This window comes from Pithys albifrons, chromosome 11 (assembly GCF_047495875.1).
Source record: "Pithys albifrons albifrons isolate INPA30051 chromosome 11, PitAlb_v1, whole genome shotgun sequence".
Lineage (NCBI taxonomy): Eukaryota > Metazoa > Chordata > Aves > Passeriformes > Thamnophilidae > Pithys > Pithys albifrons.
In genome coordinates, this window is record NC_092468.1 from 4,880,283 (window position 1) to 4,900,054 (window position 19,772).

Below are 19,772 nucleotides of genomic sequence, written 5' to 3' on the forward strand. Positions count from 1 at the left end.
GATACCATTTTTGTCTGACATCAAAAAATAGCATCAATGTAAATGAGGCACAGTCCTGCTGAGGAACTCCCAGCTCTGTATGCTGCCTCCTGCATTTATTGTCCCATCAAGAGTGAAAGGGATACCGACCACTCCCTGAATTCCTTTCTGCATGAGCAATGCCAGAGGTGAAATGGCTCTGCCTGCCAGACTGTAGGAGGGATCCAGCCAGCCATGCCAGCCTGGCAGTGAGCATGTCCACTCACCCTGAGGCACCAGATATTCACCAGAAAGGTCCACTGATGGAGAGATATCCCAGTCCCAGTCAAAAACCCTTGCTGTGTTACACAAACCTCATGCTTGTCCTGGTTTGTCCTTACTTTATCCAGTCTCACAAGCAAAGGCTGTCGCAAAGCAGAGGTAAGATTATTCCAAGTCATAAATTACCATTAACTGCAAGTACACTGAGTGGCCATCAGATCTATGTATTACAAAATTCTTCACTGGAAGCAGACCAAACCTGTGCTACAGGTACAGTTTAATTAACATTGCAGAGCACTTGTCTCTCTGCTGTAAAGTGCTCCACTGCCAAGTTTTCTTCTGCATGTTTGCCTCTTCTTTATACATTCCAATTAGGAGCATCCTCTACTCCATACCAATTAGCTCATGTCTATTTGCATTATTAGAACAGTGAGAAGTTGCCCACTGTAAACCATTGGTATTTCCTCTTGATGCCACAAAGTCTTCATTTCTGTGCACTCAAAGGCAGCCAATTAAATTTTCTGATACCTCATGCTAATTCACAGAGCATGTCACCAGTTTCAAATGCTTTTCCCTGGAAGACAGGAGATCCATAGGAGATCCATACCTCAAACAGCTAAATGGGGTTTACTTCCTGTGGTTATAAGTCTATGTAAAGGTAAAGCCATTAAAATTAGATTCAAAGTGGAATCTCAAAGACTAGCATGAATAGTTTTATGCCAAGTAAAAGTGCATAGAGAAGAAAGTGAGTGCAGATAAAAGACACTCCCAGCTTATGCTGTTGTATCACGTATCTCACAACTCTACTTATCTACAACTGAATTCAGCTGTTGAAGGAGAAAAACTGATATAATCAGTCATAAGAAGAACTAATCACGGAATCACCTTCCAGAGCGTGAGGATCTTGGAATGCTACTGAGACACCTGATGTGAAAATCACTATTTAAGATAGTTTTAAGAGCTGAACAGAGCAAGGTCTAGTGAGTCAGAGCTAACTTTGCAGGCCAATTAGCTTTTCATTTTCCAGTCACTTTATATTATGCAACTGTTTTGGAAACTTTCCTTTTCCTTAAGATAACATCTTGTCACCTGCATACGATTCTTTCTTGCAGGAGATGATTTCGGCTCATGGCAATACAAGCAGAATAAGACCCACTGGGATGCCTACATTTTAATTCCAGGCACGCTTCTAAGGTTTCATTTTGGAAAAGTAAAAGCTAATTGAAGTCATCTAGGGATAGGTTTCTCTGAAAGCTGTAAAACGGAAGGATTGGATCCACTTTGAACACACAGCACTTCTATACTGACAAAGGTCTGATGCCTTCCATACAGCAAACCTCAATTCTACCCTCCTGACAGTTTATCTAGACCTGAAACTGCAGGAGCTACACACAGGTGACAGCAGAGGGTACAACTTCGTGCTGTTCAGAGTGTTGAAAGGTGAGCCGAGCCAAACTCCTGCAGCAAAGCTGTAAGTTTATTACAGGAGGACCTACACAGTTTAAGGTGCCTCCAGCAGAGGTGGAGGTTTCTGGAGGACAGAGGATACATCTCTCTATCAAAAGTTTTCACAAGTCCAAGTAAAATTCAAGGATCTCTTCCCACATACCTTAACTAATCAAACCAAAATGACAGGCTGTACTAGGAGCACATGACAATGGTGTTTAGAAATAGGAAAGCAATAACGGAGAAAGTTTGGGAGGGGAAGAGAGCTGATTGAAGCCAGTGGGTGGCAGGATGAGGAAATCATCATGTCCAAGAAGAACTGAAGATGGGTCCACACCTTCAACCTGTGAATCCACAGTAAGCAGACTGGAGAGGGACTGTGCAAGCAGAAAAGGCAGGAGCACAAATGAAGTACACTCTATGGGGGGTGTAGGGAAGAACATGACTCTGACAGATATAGTCTCACATACTAAGGACAGCCAAGAAAACATCAATATGTTCATTTGCTACCATCATGTGCATATTTAACTTCTCAATCAGAAGTACCGAAGCAGGCACCAAATCCCATTTTCTTGCTGATGCCACAGGTCACAGGCTCCACAGAATACATCAATTCATTACTCAACTATATCAAATAATTACTTCCCCTCAGTGAGCAGATGGGTGGTCACATCAAAACAAGACATGCTTTAACCATAACTAATTGCCCATATGAATCTGATTACAGAGATTTATCCTGCTCCTCTTGGACAGGTCAGACGCTGAAACTCTGGCTGATGAAAGTGTTTCTGAACAACTCAAGATGCCTATCATAGCTGCAGCCACCAAAACTATGCAAACAGGATACACCAGATAAGTGGATGAACACACTGTGTGGAGCTGGGGAGTTGCAATGTGTAACTGAGCAGGTCTTGGCTGGGCAAAGTAGTTTCTGTGTCAAATGCCTCCTGCTGCTAAATAATAGAGTTGGACTTCCTGTATTAGCCAAGCTGGCATCCTGCAATGGGGATGATGACAGTTTTGCATTTGGCATTTTCTGCTTCTGCACCACATCAGATTTTCCACTGCGGTGTCAGGAGAGATTTGTATCTACTTCTGCTGGAAGAAGCCAGATAAGGACAGCAGATCTATACCTTTGTTACCTTCATTAAAAGGTTAGTTTGAAAACTGCCTTCATCTTTTTTACCAAAGGCAATGCACAGCTCAACAGCACATATATCAAAGTTCCCAGTGATTCCATCACCTTTTCTGCTGTGCTACCAAACCATTGAGCACACTTAGAATAGTTGCTTGGCATTTGCCTTAAAGGTGGTCCTGATCCAAAAGGAACACTTTTATGTTTCCATTGTGAGATACAAAAATAAAAAGTTCACCAGAGAGATGAACTGAAAGAAATCAGCACTTCTTCCTTGGCTGAGGTTCCTTGATCTGGAAAGATTACTTGAGGTTAGGAATACCTGCAAAAGTCCCTTTGCTCAAAGAAAATGTATATACCAATAGCTTCTTAAAGGAAAATATTTCTTCTTAAGGTTTTCCCCAAATTCTAACATGAAAAAAATGCCTGGCAACTTGTTCTAATTATACTTCATATTTTGTTCATTCCATTATTCAACTATGACCACATCCTGCAGACAAAAGCCAACCAAGGCTTGGCCAGGCAGCAACAGAGATGTGCTGTCACTGTTCAAGAGAGCTCCCTTTCTATAAAGGAAGAGAAATTAATATGCACTTTATTTATAAAATGCTAAATAGTAATAAATAATGTCATCTACTAATAATTAGATAATGTCATCTAAATCTCTACCATCATTCATTTCACTTGCCATCACAATTAAAGACCAAGTTGACAGAACATTTTTCAGTATTTGGCTTTATCAAATATTAACAGTAAGGCTCTGCTGTCGATGCCTCTTTTCTGAACACCAGCAATAATATGGCTCCTGTAATTCTAATCCACCAGCATTTACAGGGTGACCAGTTTGTGCTATGGCCACAGAACCCTGAAGGAAGCAGCAGCTTTCTCTGGCAGAACAGCTGGCACAGTTATAAGCAGCTAAAATATTAAAATGACATTCTTAATATTGAATATTTCTACACACACTGAAAATCCCTCCAATCTGGTTCCCTCCTACATACCCAAAATAAAAGCACCAGGAAACAGACGATAGCATCAAAAGCTTAAAAAAAGAAAGGCTCACTTTTTTGTTTTGCTTATTTCTATTTTTTCAAAATCAAATATGCAATGGAAAATTTGTAACCTGGTGTTTGGGAAGTGCCAATTACAAATACCTTTTACCACCCTCATATGGATTGCTCCTATATGACACTATCTGGAAAGTTGATAAATGAATAAGCATTCTTGGAATCTGGAAAGATGAAATGCATCAAAGCACCTGGCAGTGGTTGGGAGCACACAGGGGTGGATTCTACGCAAATCCCACCTTACCTTCTGACAGGGGGACCCAGAGTGCATGGGACACTTGTGCAGGGACAGGAGCTCCCCTTATTTGCATTCTGTCTTATCTGTTGGGGCCATTGTGATAACTGAAGTTTTTTGTCATGCAACCAGAAAAGACCTCCCTTATCTGCAGTCTGACTGTGGTGATTTTTGGTGGATACACAGACTGCACTAGAAACAGCATGCCTTTTGCTAGGCACGTATCAGCCTCTGTATGCACATTTAACAGAGAAAAAGAGACCCCACATATCTGGTTAAAAGCATTGAAATAGGCTCCCAGCACGTTCAAGATGCACAGGAAGGGGGAGGAACTCCTCCCACAGATCCAGGCACTAGAGGAAAGAACCCTGCAGAGCTCAGTTCCGAGATGCAAGATGCAGCTTCCCTCACTGCTCTGAAGTTTCTTATCTTCTGACTCCTCTTGGCATGAAGCTGAGAAGCTCCCTGTAGTAACAGGCTGTGAAAACACTTTGACATGAGGCAAACAGATCCAACATTCCTTTTCTATTCCTTCCCCTTCTCACAGCTGATAGCATGTCTTTGGGAAAGTGCAGGGTGGCCTGGCAGCAGCAGGAAGGACACTGGGAGTGAAATCTGCCAATATTACTGCTAAGTTCACCTTCGTTAACTCTTCAAATACTACTCTCTTCTCCATGTTCAGGAAGAAGTATCTGGCTACAGTTTCCAGCTACAGTGTTCAACTGGATAAGCCTTATTTCCCACCATTTTCAGAATATTGGGAACATGCAAGATCTTCCATGAACTAGAAATACAGGGCAAAAAGGACTGAGCAGAGATGTCACTGCTCTGCCATGGTGCTAATCAGAAGCACACCAGCTACACAGGAGGCAGCTATTGTAGCTGGGGATCCTATCCTGTGTGATGCTCAGTAATGCTGTGTCCAAATGCTGGGTATTGTCCTACATAATTCTTTCAATGCTGGCTCAAAGCAACTAATTCAAGAGCTCTGTGCCTTCCAACTGGAGCCAAGAAGCTGAAGAACAAATATTATGAACGCCTGAATGGTGAGAACAGGCCTCATCCTTTCTCACCCATCGTCCTTCTGATCCTTCTGTACAGAACAAAGCTGCTCTGCTATGGATGTGTCAATACAACCATTTCCATGACAACAGCCTAGGATGTGCCAAATATAGACATTTGACTTCAACAAACAGAGAAGGAAGAGACACATGACTAGAGGGTGTTCTGCTGCACTGCATTTAAACCCCATTCCTTCCTTATGGCTGTGGGCAAACACTCAAAGAATTAATGGGAGCCCTTTGTGATACAAGTGCTCTCTCCTCACACTTCTGCCACCCATGTTCTCTCCTGCTGCAGAAGGGAGGAAACTGGCTGCCCAGCTTCACCCAAAGTTCTCCAACAGAATCAAACAGCTGAGCATTAAGTGCTGATGAAGAGAGATTTAAATTTTATTTCCCACCCTCATTTTGAAAGAGCTGAGGTTGATACACTCATTTCACTTCACCAGCTCTGCCTTGAAGGTAGAAGACTCACAGAAGCAAAGAACAGACAACTCCTTAAGTCACATCAGAAAGGCTCACCAGCGTTTTCCTCCTTCCTCTAGCCAAGTGAGGTTCACACAGCAGCAAGGCCTCCTGTAGAGCACTGCAAACAGCATTACCCACTGAATGAACACCATTACAGAGCAGGTGACCAGAGGTCCTGCTTCAGCTGCTGCCTTACCATAGAATCATCATTGAATGGCTTGGGTTGGAAGGGACTTCAAAGATCTTCCAGTTCCAAACCCCTGCCATGAGCAGGGATGCCACCAGTTAGGTCAGGTTGGCCAGGCCCCCATCCAACATGGCCTGGAACACACTACATGTCATGAGACAAACTAAGAGCACCTTGTTCTTCTTGCCTCACTGCAGGACCCCAAGCAGTAACTATGTCATTCACAGTCTATGAATTGCTTGGCCTTTTAACACCAATCCATTTAAATAGTGAAGGGGTACACACGGCTCCTGTTACACTGCAGAGATCTACAACGCTCCCAGTTACAGGGCTCTGAGCTCCTGAATCAGAGCTGTGCAGGGAGCCAGGAAATTCCAACCTGCAGCAGAGTCCAATCTCTTTCTATGGCCCTTGTAGGGTACTTGTAGCAATGCTTTTGGTCTATGGCCCAGTTCTGTTTTCTTTTTGATTATCTTACAGACAGCACTTAGCAACCCACACAAGCTTATCCCTTGTATTTAGACTTAACAGGAGAGGAAAACAGAGCAGGAATGAAGGTAATGTGCCTGCCTGCCACAGAGAGCACACACAGTGATTGCAAAACTCCCTTTCCCCCAGCATTCCTATCTACTTCCAGGGTCTGTCCCAAAAAACTCCCAAAGTCTTGCTACCTCAAGTGCTTTGCCAAGAAGAAAGAAGTTGGGATCAGTATTCATAGGAGAAAGCCCTGGTTTAACTGCAATGCTTTAAGTTGTGTAAGAACAATTGCTGGATCAACACCCTTTGAGCAACAAGAAAAGACATTCACAACCAAGGGATGCTGTGTTTAAATCAGGGTTATCCAAGGAATTTACTCACAAGGGCTCATTCTAACAAGCACACTGGCCTCTCACATAGATTTCTGGGATTAATAATTAGAGTTCTACAGCAGTGACACTGTAGGCTGTTGTGCCCAAGATGGCAGGTCCCTTCTGTGCTATGACTTATTACTTATTGAGTGCTATAAATAGAGAAGCTGAATGAGTCTCAGTGTATATAATACAGAAACCACATACAAGGCTTGATCCAAGGGCACACAGCCTCAGTGCTTTCTAAAGATACTTCAGACAAGGCTCCACCTTTGCATAAATTATTTGTGCAACCAACTCCCTTTCACACAAAGTCTACACACCAAAGTCTGGCCTGGCATATGCCTGAGGCTGTGGTCCAGCTGGTATCTGAGGTTACTCTCAGAAAAGCAGAACCAGCACTGACCATGCTAACTCCCTCATTCCCCACTGGCAAGCTTTTCAAGTGCAGAAATATGCAGCAAGAGGCCACAAAAAGCCACCACAAAGAAAGAAACAAAATACCCTACAATATGCAATTGATACTCTGGAAGAAGCAAACACCATTTTAGAGGTTTAGGCACCAAAGACTGTCTGTAAAGGCACATGTCACCAATGAACCATCAACAACAACAGATGCTGCAATTAAGCAACTCTGACCCATCTTGGCTTCTCAAAGCTTCCTCTCCAGCTATGTGCCCACCTCATGAATAGGAAGCAACTTGTGAGTCCTGCAGTGACCCCACAGTCAGCAAACCCTAGCCCTCAGGAATAAGGCAGGAAAAATGTGCTTCTGCTTTGTGTTTTCAAAAAATTTCATCTCCTTACCTGCTTTGCCAAAGAAAGGAGTTGACAGATAAAGCTTCAGATGTGACATCAATTGCTCTGCTACCCACAGGCAACAAGATGTTCAATAAGATGTTCAGAACTCAAAAACCCCCAGTCTACCAAACTCAGCCAGAACTCAGGTGACAACTAATGCAATTGAGACTGCAAGGAACATATGGGTGTACTGGAATGGGCCCAGCAAAAGGCCAGTCATGATTAAGGCATTGAAGCACCTGACATACACAGAGAGACTGAGAGAGCTGGGGTTGTTCAGTCTGGAGAAGAGAAGTCTCAAGGGAATCTTAATGTGTGTGTGTACCTGATGGGAGAGGGGGAAGAAGAAAGACTGATTAGTGCTGGCCAAAGTACAAGAAGAGATAGATCTAAACTGAAATACAGTCAATTCTATTCAAATGTAAAACTTGTTTACACTAAGGGTGGTCACAGCCTGAAAGAAGTTGCCCAGAGAAGTTATGAAGTCTTCATTCCTGAAGGTTTCCAAACCTCACTGGTCACACGCTCCAGGTGATCCTGTTTAGAGCCAGGGAATGAGACTGGACTGTCTAAACCATTCTGAGATTTGGGGTGGGAAGAAGAACTGCTTTAGAAGCCCTGAAGCAAACCCAGAACTTCCTACAGCAGGTAAAGTTTTCAGGAGCAGCCCATGGCAGAGGATACTTCAGCTCTCCAGGACTCTGGAAACCAGAGCACAATTAATGGAAATCAGTGTCAATCATACAAATCAGCTTCCCTGAAAAGTACAGGGGGAAACTTCCATCCTACCTGCTGCCTGATCAGGGAAGGGAAAAGGATCAATAATCCATCCAGCACAGCAAATCACACAAGTCAAGGTGCCATTAAAAACATTTGTCATAAGTAAGGATGTAACTGAAAGAAGTCACTTCTGCTCTAATCTGCATACAGTGTGCACCTGGCCAAAGCTCATTTTCCTCCAAGCACTTAGAACTTGCTGAACTGCCCCTTCCTTGCTTAGTATGACAAAGGAATTGGGTCACAGTCAGCTGCAGAATTGAAGCACTGGTGCCACTGCAAGTCAATGAACACCTGCCTGGAAGTGTAAAGTGTAAGAACAGGTGACAAGTCCTCTGAACAATCCTCCTCTTCCCCCTATTTGCACTATATTCCCATAAAAAACAGAAGTCATCCTCATCTTTTATTTCTATTGCAATCAAGATGCCTTTCCTGGAAATGAAAGCTCAGAAAAAGAAAGGCAGCACCTGAGAGGAAGGCAGAATGCCAGGTTGCAAAGCCCACCTTTATCCAGAAGGAAAACATGTAATTGGCCAAGCAGCCTTTCAGGAATTGACCTGGCAGTGCTCACACTCTACATTTATGATTTCAGACATCAAGAATGATTTAGATGATTCAAGACTGATGACCTGGCCATTATTAATTCAGTGTATTTTTAAATAATTCTGTTCAAGTGTCAAGTCACTGGCCTGAAAAGCTGTGACATTTCTTTATCTTACCCTTGGAATTATCTTTCTTTTTATTTCTGAACGCTAAGTTCTCCAGATCAGAGGAGTTATCTGGAACAGGCAATCACAAGTGTCTGCCTAAAAGACACATAAGCTGTCCTACATACAGTCACTTTGGAGACGTCCCCAGTGGCTCAGGGATGGTGGTCAAGGGGCACCGGGGGGCCAGGTGAAATGTGCAGTTGTGCTCTCATGTGAGCCAGAAAAAGCAGCCTGAACACAGGTGATCATGATACCACCAACTCTGGCCATAGATGCATAGGAGAAAGCTTGACCAAGCCCCCAGAATTCAGCCTATGAAGAGTATTGATGGTGAGACGACATGGAATAGGACTGCCAGGCCCTAGATTTACAGCAGTATAGAGATCGTGGTAAAGCTCAGAATTGGGACAAAAAATAGCCCAAAATAAATGATTTTGCTTTCTTTAAAGAGAACTGACGGATCCAATCAACAAGTTTCAGTACAGATGGGTTCTGCATATTTTTAATTTATTCAGGCTTTTAAGGCTGATAAGAATGCCACATTTCAAATTGATCCAAATCCACTGTTTTCAGGGTATTAGTAACGCTGTGTTTTCATAATAAACTCTCTTAAAAGGTTTATTGTCAAAGCTTCTTTCAGGCATGCAGAGTAGGTTTTTGCCCTGAGCAGGATGTACCATCAGTGACCTCAAGCTGACATGCAGCTCTGCTCAGAGGGCCCTCCTGCCAGAGCACCAGTCTAGTCAGCAGGAGCTGAGCCAACCCAGGAGGTGCTCAAAGCTCCAAACAACAGCCCCAGCATTCAGGCTATTATTCTCTTATCCAGGTCGCTCTGGATCGTTGGGAACTGAGACACTTTGGGTACAGCCACACAACAAACTGTGCACAAGGGCCACACGAGCAGTTTGCCTATTGTAGGACTGCAAGGCAGCCCAGGAGCTCAGAGTGCCTTACTCTTGGACCCGCCTGCAGCATCCTCCTGTCACCTTCCAACTGCAGGTACTTCCCAACTGAACCTGAGGTCAGATCCAAACTTCAGGTGTGTATTTTTGGATGAATTCTGAGCTGAGCACTTCAGCACACAGCACTGAACAGGGCTGCGGCTCATGTGACTCTCTTAGAGCCACACTGTGTCCCACACTGTGCAGGATAACAGAACAGTGACCTGAGACACAGCAAGGGATGCCACACCAGAGATGTAGCACCAGCAGCCCTTGGGGTGCTCCTGTTCAGCAGATGAGACTGATTCTCACTGCTTGCTGCACCTTATTGCTACAGCTGAACCTTTAGCTGCCAAACAGTTTGGGTTGGGGTTGTTTAAATTCAATAATTAAGTAGACAGCTTTTTCCTGCTCTAAACTTCTATATGCCTTGACTGCAAGGACTAACCTTAATGACAGCTCCAAGAATAGGAAGTCATGGCCAATTAGTGCCACGGTCTTAAAGACTCTGTGAACTGCAGTTTCTAATTGCCAAGTATGTCTTTCTGCATGTGCATTTGGGGAGTGATCTTGGTTCATGCATAGCTGAGGGATTTTCACACCTAGAGTGGAAAGATTTCATTGGCAGGGGGAAAGCACAGACAGCTTAATCCTACCCACTAAAACAGATCATTTGGCCTTAACATTGGGCCTCCTACCTCATCGTCTTTTTGTCTAACTTATAAAGAACAGACTTCAATGAAAAAAGAGGCTAATTGAAAACTACTTCACGGAAACTATTTCCATTTGCCATAAGGAAAACTCTTGCTATTTCACTCCCACATAGAAATTAATCTCTGCCAGCTGTTCTGAAAACATTGCCAATCTTATCTTTCTCTGTTCTCAACACGAAACATTGCAATGCTGATGTAATGGGGATTTTTTTATTATTTTAAAGAAGATGAAAATCAAAGCCCTGCATGCTTCTGAAACAAAAACTTATTTTCCAAGTTATTTTATAAATACTTACATTTAATTTACCTTCCAATACAATAGAATGGTACCAAATATCTTAACAGTACTTTTCAAATAGAATTCAAATTATCATTTACGTATTTGTTAGATCCTTTAAGAATTGTTCTAAAAGAAGCCTTATCTACTAGTAGATAAACAAATTTGGAGCCCAAACCTAGAAATGGTTGTTTTCAAGATAATAAGGTTGTGGAATATTCTAAGATGAACCCATGAATGACTGTATATATACACACATACACTCAAATATGAGGTATAAAGAGAATTCAACAGAGTAAGAACAAGAAGGTCATTCAATACAACTGCATACTCAGTTGCCTTTGGCACTTGAATTCCCTCCTATTCTACTACCACTTGCCAGCCTACATGGTGCTGGAGGCCAGAGAATGCAGAAAGAAACTGCACGTGTGGCTGATGCATTAAAGCTTCCCTAAGCATTCTTTGGGATCCAGCACAGCTTGGAAATGGCTCAATTACTCCAGCAAAGCAATTACTCTGTTTGAACTCTATGGCAAAAAAAAAAAAGTTACTTGAACTCTTAAGAGCCAACATCATAGCTCAGGGATTCTCTTGTTCCTTGATTAGAAGGGCTTGAGAATAAGACCAGCAAAGCTGTATACCTGCTTAGGCAAATACACCCTGAGGTATATTTGCAGTGAGAGCTGCCAACACTTAGATGTTCACACAATGTAATCCAAGACAGTTAACCAGGTGCAAACTATGGTCCTATCACCTTACACCTGAGCTTATGTCTCACTTTCATGTGCAGACACCACTTTTAAGAGTCGTTTAAGAGCTGGAACGCACAGCCACTGAAGGCATTCAGTGTTCAAGCAGACAGCTCATCTTCAGACTTTGGGCTTGCTCAGGCTGATATCCTGAGCAGTCCAGCACGCCCAGCTTATCCCTAGCACTGTTAAGCAAATTACTGAACTAGTTGGTTGGTTTAACAAACCTCAGACTACAAAAGGATTCTGAGATAAAGCAGGACTCTAATTAAATTAGAAACCTCCACAGATAATTACTGACCCTCAGAAGAGGGCTGTATTTCTCTAATCCTTCAAAGACACTTCTGGTGATTCAGATGAATTGGAGAAAAAGACCTTAATAGGGAATAAGCTTAGTTACAGAGAAGCTTAGTAAGTTAAAGGACGCATCCTGATGGCAAAGAACAGGTTTGATTGTTACCTACATTGTTCAACTGAACTAAATGCTCAGCAGCAAAGTGAAGCCTCATCATGTGTAGGCAACAATTATACACATTCTTTGTGACCACTGGGCAAATACACTGTTTGCCAGCACATGTTTGCCACCTATTTTTTGCTGCTTCTTTACCTATGTGAACTAGATGCAGATAACCCAAATGAACAGGCACATTCCACAGTTATTCCAAGCCTTTTCATGTCTATCCAAATGTAGAGAAAGGAGGAGTCATGTAGGCTTCATGGTACCACCTCATTCCCCCTTTCATTTGCTGTCTTGGACCACAGAAGTTTCTTGCTGCTACAAGAACTGTGTCCAAATCAGGTGGTTTAGGGCTGTTTCACTTCCACTTAGAAAAATAACAGTAACTGAAACTTAGATGTGTCCCAAAGAAGTGTTGGTCTGAAATGCTACTCTAAAGGTAACTGAATCTTTGAGGAACTACAGTCCTAGAAGTTGTCATATTCCTCAGCAAAGGGAATGGTAATCACAATTTAACTGTTCTTCGTGAGAGCTGTTTTGAAGGCAGAGAAGGAAAAGGACAAAGACGGTGTACCTGTGACGCCTGGGGAAGTATCAAAGGCAGTGCTCCCAAAGATTTGTCTTTCCCCTGTTTTGCTTTGCAAACACAGCATCAGCAAAGATGGGAATGTTTCTCTCTCGTAGGTACAGATGCCTCACAGAGACATGAGAATAAGCATTTACTTCTTTTGAAACAAAACAAAAAAATCTCAAGGGAAAGTCAACTGAAGCCCCCCCCCCCCCCAATTATGTTAAAATGCAATTAGAACTCCAAAATAGCTGAACTTACAAAAACTGGTTCTGCTGCAAACAGGTACAGGAATATGATTAGCCATTCCTACCTACATTAACACTATTCTCTACTCCCTTTTATGGGAAAGCATGATGCCAGAGGATAATTTGCACTGAAAAAAACATTTCTTTAAGTATGCTAAATGTGTTAGGTGGACAAGTTTACACACACTTAGCATTTACTGAGAATTCCTTCACTGAAATGAATTTAACCACTTATTTAATACAGATGCCCTGACTATTTGTGTGTGATGCCAAGTCACAGTTCAGCAACACTCAACATATTACTTGGAAGATGTATTTTCCACCTAAGGAATATTTACTTAAGCTCTAGGGCAGCTCAGTAGTTCAACCAAGAGATGTTAATCTTGTAATTCTTCCTCAAAAGTCCAGAATTGCCCTTAGGTTTCATGTTGTATCAGTCACCATTAGAAATGAATCCACATAGAGAGAAAAATCAAAGTTAATTTAGCATGGATTGTTGTATCTTTTCTTTCTTTTTAACTCATTGATTAATTATTCAGAAGATGAATGGAAGTGATTCTGGCAGGTGAGGCAGGATGTATAGGAGGCAGGGAACACACAGGACACATGCCATGAATGCAGGTGGAACATCCCAGCTCACAATTTGCCAAGTTAAGGGGCAAACAGAACATCAACATGCTGCAGTGTATGCTTTGAGGCACTAACGTTTTCCTCTCCACTCTCCTCTGGATGTGTTCTGAAGCAATTTGAACCTTAAATCAATCTCTCCTTGTGTGACCTCTAACTCCTGCAGCCTGTGTGATCCTACAGGAGGAAGTCAGTGGAATTCTGTACTGCAGTCCATGAACACAGCTGCAGACAGCAGTACCAAAAAGACAGGGCTAGGGGAAGAAAGAGGAAAATGAAAGGGCTCGAAAGAACATCTCTTGCCAAACAAGAAAGAAGCAAAGGATTTGCCACAGCTCTGTTACTGGCTCCCTCATCAGCCACAACAATGAAGCAAGGGACTTGGAAAAAACATTTCTAAAAGACCATAATTTTCTTTTTAAGCTCTGAATTAAGAAAAAGACTCCACACCCATGTTTCATGTTTTCTTGTTTGTTTAAAGGCCATATTCCCAAGGGCAGTAGATGAGCATATCTGCAAATAAGGAGCCACAAAACTGTGCAGAGGCACAGTGAAGTGTAGCCTGTACAATTAAATTGCTACATATGCACAAATACTCAGAGGATCTAAGGGAAACTATGGCAACCACTAGCCCTCCAGGTTGTGATTCCCACTTTGTCCCTACCTTTCTTTGCTCTTCCAGTCCTTCCCAACTTGGGCAAGCAAAAGAATAAACAGAAGTATTAATGAGGTCGGGATTGGACCTGCAACAAAGGAGCTGGAAAAGCAAAGAGAGCTGCTCACAGGCTTGACTCTGGAAACATTCCAAAGGAAACCAACTTTTCAGGGAAGTTGTACAACACTGATGAACGGGATACAGGCAGCATGAGCCTGGGATACAAAGTCTTGCCTAGAGTGTTCATAGTGCTACTGAATCACTTGCTGGAGCACTGTCACAGCTGACCTTTAATTTGGATGCCTCATGGGTTTTTGTCCAGCTGAGATACTTATGGCCTGATTTCCAGAGTTGCTGAGCCACCCCAGCTCCCAGTCATTTTCTCACTGGAGAACTGCACTGGCCAAACACTTGGAAATTGCTCCTAAGTATTTAAAAATAGCAAGGCTACTATCCAAGCATCAAACCATATGTCCCTCTTTTTTTATCCTAAGCCATACTTCAATAACCCTCACAGAGGGCCTGAGAGGTTTTCAATGTTTGTGAAGCCCTCTGGCATCCTCAAATGGAGAGCCTGGTAGAACTGCAAAGCATTCCCTCTTTTAAATGTTTATGTCTAGCTTCAGGGAGAGAGGCCTCCTCATGTAAGGTACTGATTACTGACATTTAGACCAAAAATGCCATGCGCTGATGCTAAAAACCAGTAGAATTTGCTACTTCATACAAGTCTGAACCATGTTTTTTTTGCATTTCAAATGGCATTTGCACAGAAATTTGTGCTGCAACAACAAGTCTTTTGTCTTTCAACTGTGTCACATTTAGCTTCCCCTCTTGATCAATATACTACAAGAAGGTCAACTCCAAACCAAAAGGAATTGTACTTCATTGCTGACTGCACAGGAAGATTACTAACCAAAGACATGGGAAAACACTACCTCCCTTTCTACACTGGTGACGTCAACTTGTATTTCTGAAATCACACACTGTCAAACATATACATTTGTAAACATACACACACACACACCTGTCTTTTCACTCCCTTGAAATCTAAATTATGTAAAAGAGAAACTCAAATGGCTTCATTCCAACTGTACTTCTCACCTTCCTTTCACCTCTACTTTTCAGTCACTTAAATCTGGTTTATTTCTAATCTCTTCTGAAGTCTTAGACAGCAACAGACTCAGTATGAAAATCCCTGTGGACAAGCTTATGTACACATCAGGAGAAAAGCAGAACTCTGCCTGCCAAGCCCACCTATCCAGCCTAAAGGCCACTACTGGAAATGCAGAATCCCTTTAAAGCAGAGAAGGAGATTGACTCATCTCCCAGTCCTTTTCTAACGCACTGTTGGGCACTTGCAGTGGTTCCACATCCATACTCTTCCCCCCCCCCCCCAACTTCTTGGTGTATCATATACAAAGATGGTGGAGACTTCCAGCTCCTCCAGGGAGAGGACATTGCCCTGCATTCCAGTTACCATTTCTCTCATGCACTGCCAGCTGCTACTGCTCCTGCTGGTTGGTTGACTGAAGCAGTGTATTAAGTTTTACCATTCAAAATGGTATTTAGCTCAAACTTTAAAGAAATCCTGCCTTGGACATCTAGTTGACATTAATGATGAGGAACAGTTGTACCACAACTTCCTTAATCTAATTAAAAGAGAATTCTGATACAGAAAAAGCAACACAAAATAATTTCTTCTAAGAGATGTATTGCTTGCAAGGCTTAATCCTGATTCTGACCTGAATTTTGTTAGCAGTTACAGGCAAACTGCACATGAGAAGACACTTACCATAGTATTTGGAGGCAGCAAGAAGTCTGAAGTGTAGTGATCTGCTCTTATTACTGTATTGATATATCAACACTGTAATTATGAAACTTAATTTGGTCAGTCCTCAGTCTGTCTCCATACCATTTTCTATTCCATTTCCTCCTCTCTCTGCATTTCCTGCTAAATGGCATGCAGCATCCACAAAATGACACGATGTCTCACAGCCCTTGGAGCAAGACTACTGTGGAAATGAAAGAGCATTTAGAAAGAAAGACACTTAAGTGTCCAACCTCCTTGCTTTGTATCACTGTACCCCGCGTGTATCAACTGACCTGATTAAGGCCAAGGATGCATCCATGGCGGGGGAGCTGACAGCAAACCCTCCAACACAGAGGGGACACAACTACTGTCATGGGCCCCTGTGCAACTCTGAGCATTAATCTGCAAAAAGTCTCTGTGCCAGTGTTACTTTATGCCAATGTCAGAGGCGTGCTGGGGATTATTTGCATTCCCAGTCACAGGACAAAATGAGCCAGCAGATGTTACAGAGATGCAAAAGCACATCCCCTTGGACTTGCAGCCCAGATCTTTCCCCAAAACAGTGCACCAATGGTTTGATCTCACCCTCAGCCTTTTTCCTGCCTGTGGACTCTCAGGACACACTGTACATGTTCAGTGTTTCTTGGCCACCAAAAGTCTGGTGTGTGGGTTGGAAAGTCAGATAGACTGCCATGTTCCTTCCCTGTATGATTGTGCAGCTCCTCACACTTCAGCAGAGAATCCAGAGCAGCAAAGCAGATTGTATTAAACAGCCCAAAATCTACAGTAGCAGAGGGAATTACAAGACTTTTCAATAATTAAAAGTATACACAACTAAAGCAGATTACACAGAACTACACCCTGAATTCTTCCCAAGCCTTGATTCTAGCTGGTAGCAGTGAGTATTTTTACTAAGGAAATGGCATCACTGGTGGCCTTGAAGGCACTTGTCTGAATTTATCTAATAGAGGAGCTAATTTACTGCAGCTCTACTAAAAATCTGTGAACAGCAAGAGCTGAACAGCTCAGCAATCACTGGCCGTTAACATCATTGCCAGGATCCTTTGCTCCTATCATTGGGAAGGAGAAACCTTCTTGACCATTCTTGCAGTTCAAACATTCAAACCCTAAATAGATACATCAGTGACTAAAAACTTGAGTGCCAGATCCAGACAGGCTGAGTCAGAACAGGTCCAAGCTATATGAACATGCCTCCAATATCTCTGATTCAGAAAGGCATTAAATAATGGATGGGAAAACAAAAACTGAACTCAAGCAGCTGGCTCAGGGAACTGCCTTTCCCTCCCTCAGTGCACAGCAGGGCAACCCTACCTAGCCCTCATCTGCTGCACAGAGCTTGGACATCTTCTAAAGGCAGCAGTACTCTATACTGGAATTTACACAGAGAAATGGCAATCATAACGTTGGGGTCTATAGAATTAAACTGATATAAGAAATACTGTTCTAAAAGGCAAGGACAGCTTTAATCAGGTAGAAGCCTAAGCACTGTTTCCAAAGCCATTAAGAACCTATTTCTTCCTTTCTGACTTAAGAAGTCTATTAGGGGTCTATGTTGTTTTGTTTTAGCTCTAAGTCTTCAGGGGGTATAACTACCAAATACTAAACACTTTACCTGTTTGTCAAGACTAAGAGACTGCATTTCCAAATTATATACTTTTTCCAGAAGGTTTGGTTTGATTCCTCAAGGTCAGTGCAATATCATAGAGCAGGTTAAAAAAAAATAAAAAGAAAGAAAAAAAATAGCCCCTTACCTGTGGCAGAGTGAAGACTCTCCAAGCTCCAGTATCTGGACAGGACACCTCTCATCCCACCACCACCACACACCACCCCGCTGCTGTCTGAATCCGAGCCCGGCGAGAGCCCGGAGCTGCCACTGCTGCTGCAGTTTTCGCCACTGTGTGCCCCGCTGGACTCACTGGGGCACTGCTGGGTCCTCATGCAGGCAGGTGAGAGGGAGAGCCAGGGGCTCTGCTCTGCCGGGGGAGGAAAGGGGCGCAGCGCGGCGCGGCTGCTCGCAGGGCAGCGGGACCTGGCAGCGCTGCCCGAGCACTGAGCTGGATTCCTACCCTCCTCTCCGCTTGCCTCGATGCATCCTGACATCATAGGGGTCCGCCAAGGAGGCTCCCTCTGTGGCAGCTCAACCGCTTTCAGCTGCAGCTTCGAGAGGCTGATTTTCATCAAAGCCGATTTTCAAGGCATTAAAAAAAAAGCAAGGGTGAGACGGAGATCTCTCCTCCTAATTTAGCAGGACTGTCAGATTAAAAATAAATAAGTGGAAATAGTAGAATTTCATGCATTTTAAAAATGCCCAAGTGAGAGAGACCTTATATTATCTGCTTCCCCTGAGAACTCAGAAAGGACTTAACATATAAACTAATCATGTTTAGAACTGGCTGCGGCTGCTGCTATTAAAAAACTATTTTTGTAAGTCCTCAGAAAAAGAATTCAAAATTAAATCAAAGCCAGAAAAACACAGATTGAGATCTGGGGAGGTTGCAGCTGGGAGCTTTGAAAAATCATTTAGCATCCACTCGCAGACTGTAGACCCGGGATGATCCCTATTTCCATGTGTGATCTTTGTAAGAGACCTCAGTCCAATTGAAACAACATCAACAACTACTTTTTAAATAGAAAGTTTTACATTCTCATTGTCTAACATGTCATTCAGTGTGCCCCTATTTGAAGAATTCCAAAAGGATACCAGTTTCCTTAGGTGGAAAAAATACCTGTGCAGTTTTAACAACAGCTTTGAGGCATCACAGGGGTTTTATGATAAAGGACATTTCTGGGCTGCCACTCTGCTCAAACACCTGCCTTACAATGGCAGGTATGTCAAACTATCAACATAATTTCAGAGCAGCCACATGGTGTGTACCATGTGCAGCAGAAACCAGAACTAGATTGCTTCAGTGAGAGATTACCCAGGCCAGGTGAGACTCAGGGGCATGACCAAAGAAAAGGAGGAGCTTGGCTGTGCCAGCGAAGCTGGGAGGGTGACAGCCACCCACAAAGGAGCAGGCTGGGCAATGCCACGCTGCTGTTACTGCTTAGAGTGACATGTCTCTGGGCACACAAACCCAAAACTAGGAGCCTAATTTCACACAAGAACTGAAAGCACTTCTTTTTACTTTTTTTGAAATGGTAGTTTTTTCCAAAGTAAATAAAGCCATGTTATATGGCCATCACAGCCTGTTTTGACAGAGAGACCCCTTTGACTTTGCCTCACTATCTGTGCAGTAGCAGAGTTATTTTATTTCAGTAAAGCTTCTGGTTTACTGAGTATTTCCAAAGGAAAAGAATTTCATCCTCCATCACTGCAGAATATTACAAAGCACCCAGCAATGCTGAACCAACTTTTGAGTCCTTAAATATTTCAGCTATTCTTTAAAAGAGAGGTCTCTGCAGCAATAATAAAAATAACATTTCTACAGTGGCCTGTAACAGAATAATTCCTTCAATTATCTTCTGAATGTAGCTTAGACCAAAATATCTTCCCTAATGCCTCCTAATACAGAAAGAGAAATGTGTTCTCTGCTTGACTGCAGCAGAACCAGTCTTCTGCATTGATGTGGTTCTTCCAGGACTCCCTGCATTGAAGTACAGCTGGAGAGAAACACTTCTTAATTACAGTAATGAGGGAGAGGGAAGTTAGGCATGGACCACAAAAGTGAATGCAGCTGTTCTGTGGACGTGGAGCACAGGGCGTTGAGAAGACAAAGGGACAGGGCAGC

General features: G+C 42.9%; 1 protein-coding gene across 1 annotated transcript in view; it reads right to left on the minus strand.

The window, feature by feature from the left end:
- The window catches only part of ARHGEF4 (Rho guanine nucleotide exchange factor 4), a 100,303-nt gene extending 82,190 nt beyond the window's left edge, over positions 1–18,113 (minus strand). Inside the window, 1 exon segment of the mRNA XM_071567023.1 lies at positions 17,793–18,113. Within this exon segment, the coding sequence (XP_071423124.1) occupies positions 17,793–17,979 (187 nt within the window). The 5' untranslated portion in view covers positions 17,980–18,113.
- Between the last annotated feature and the right edge of the window lie 1,659 nt (positions 18,114–19,772).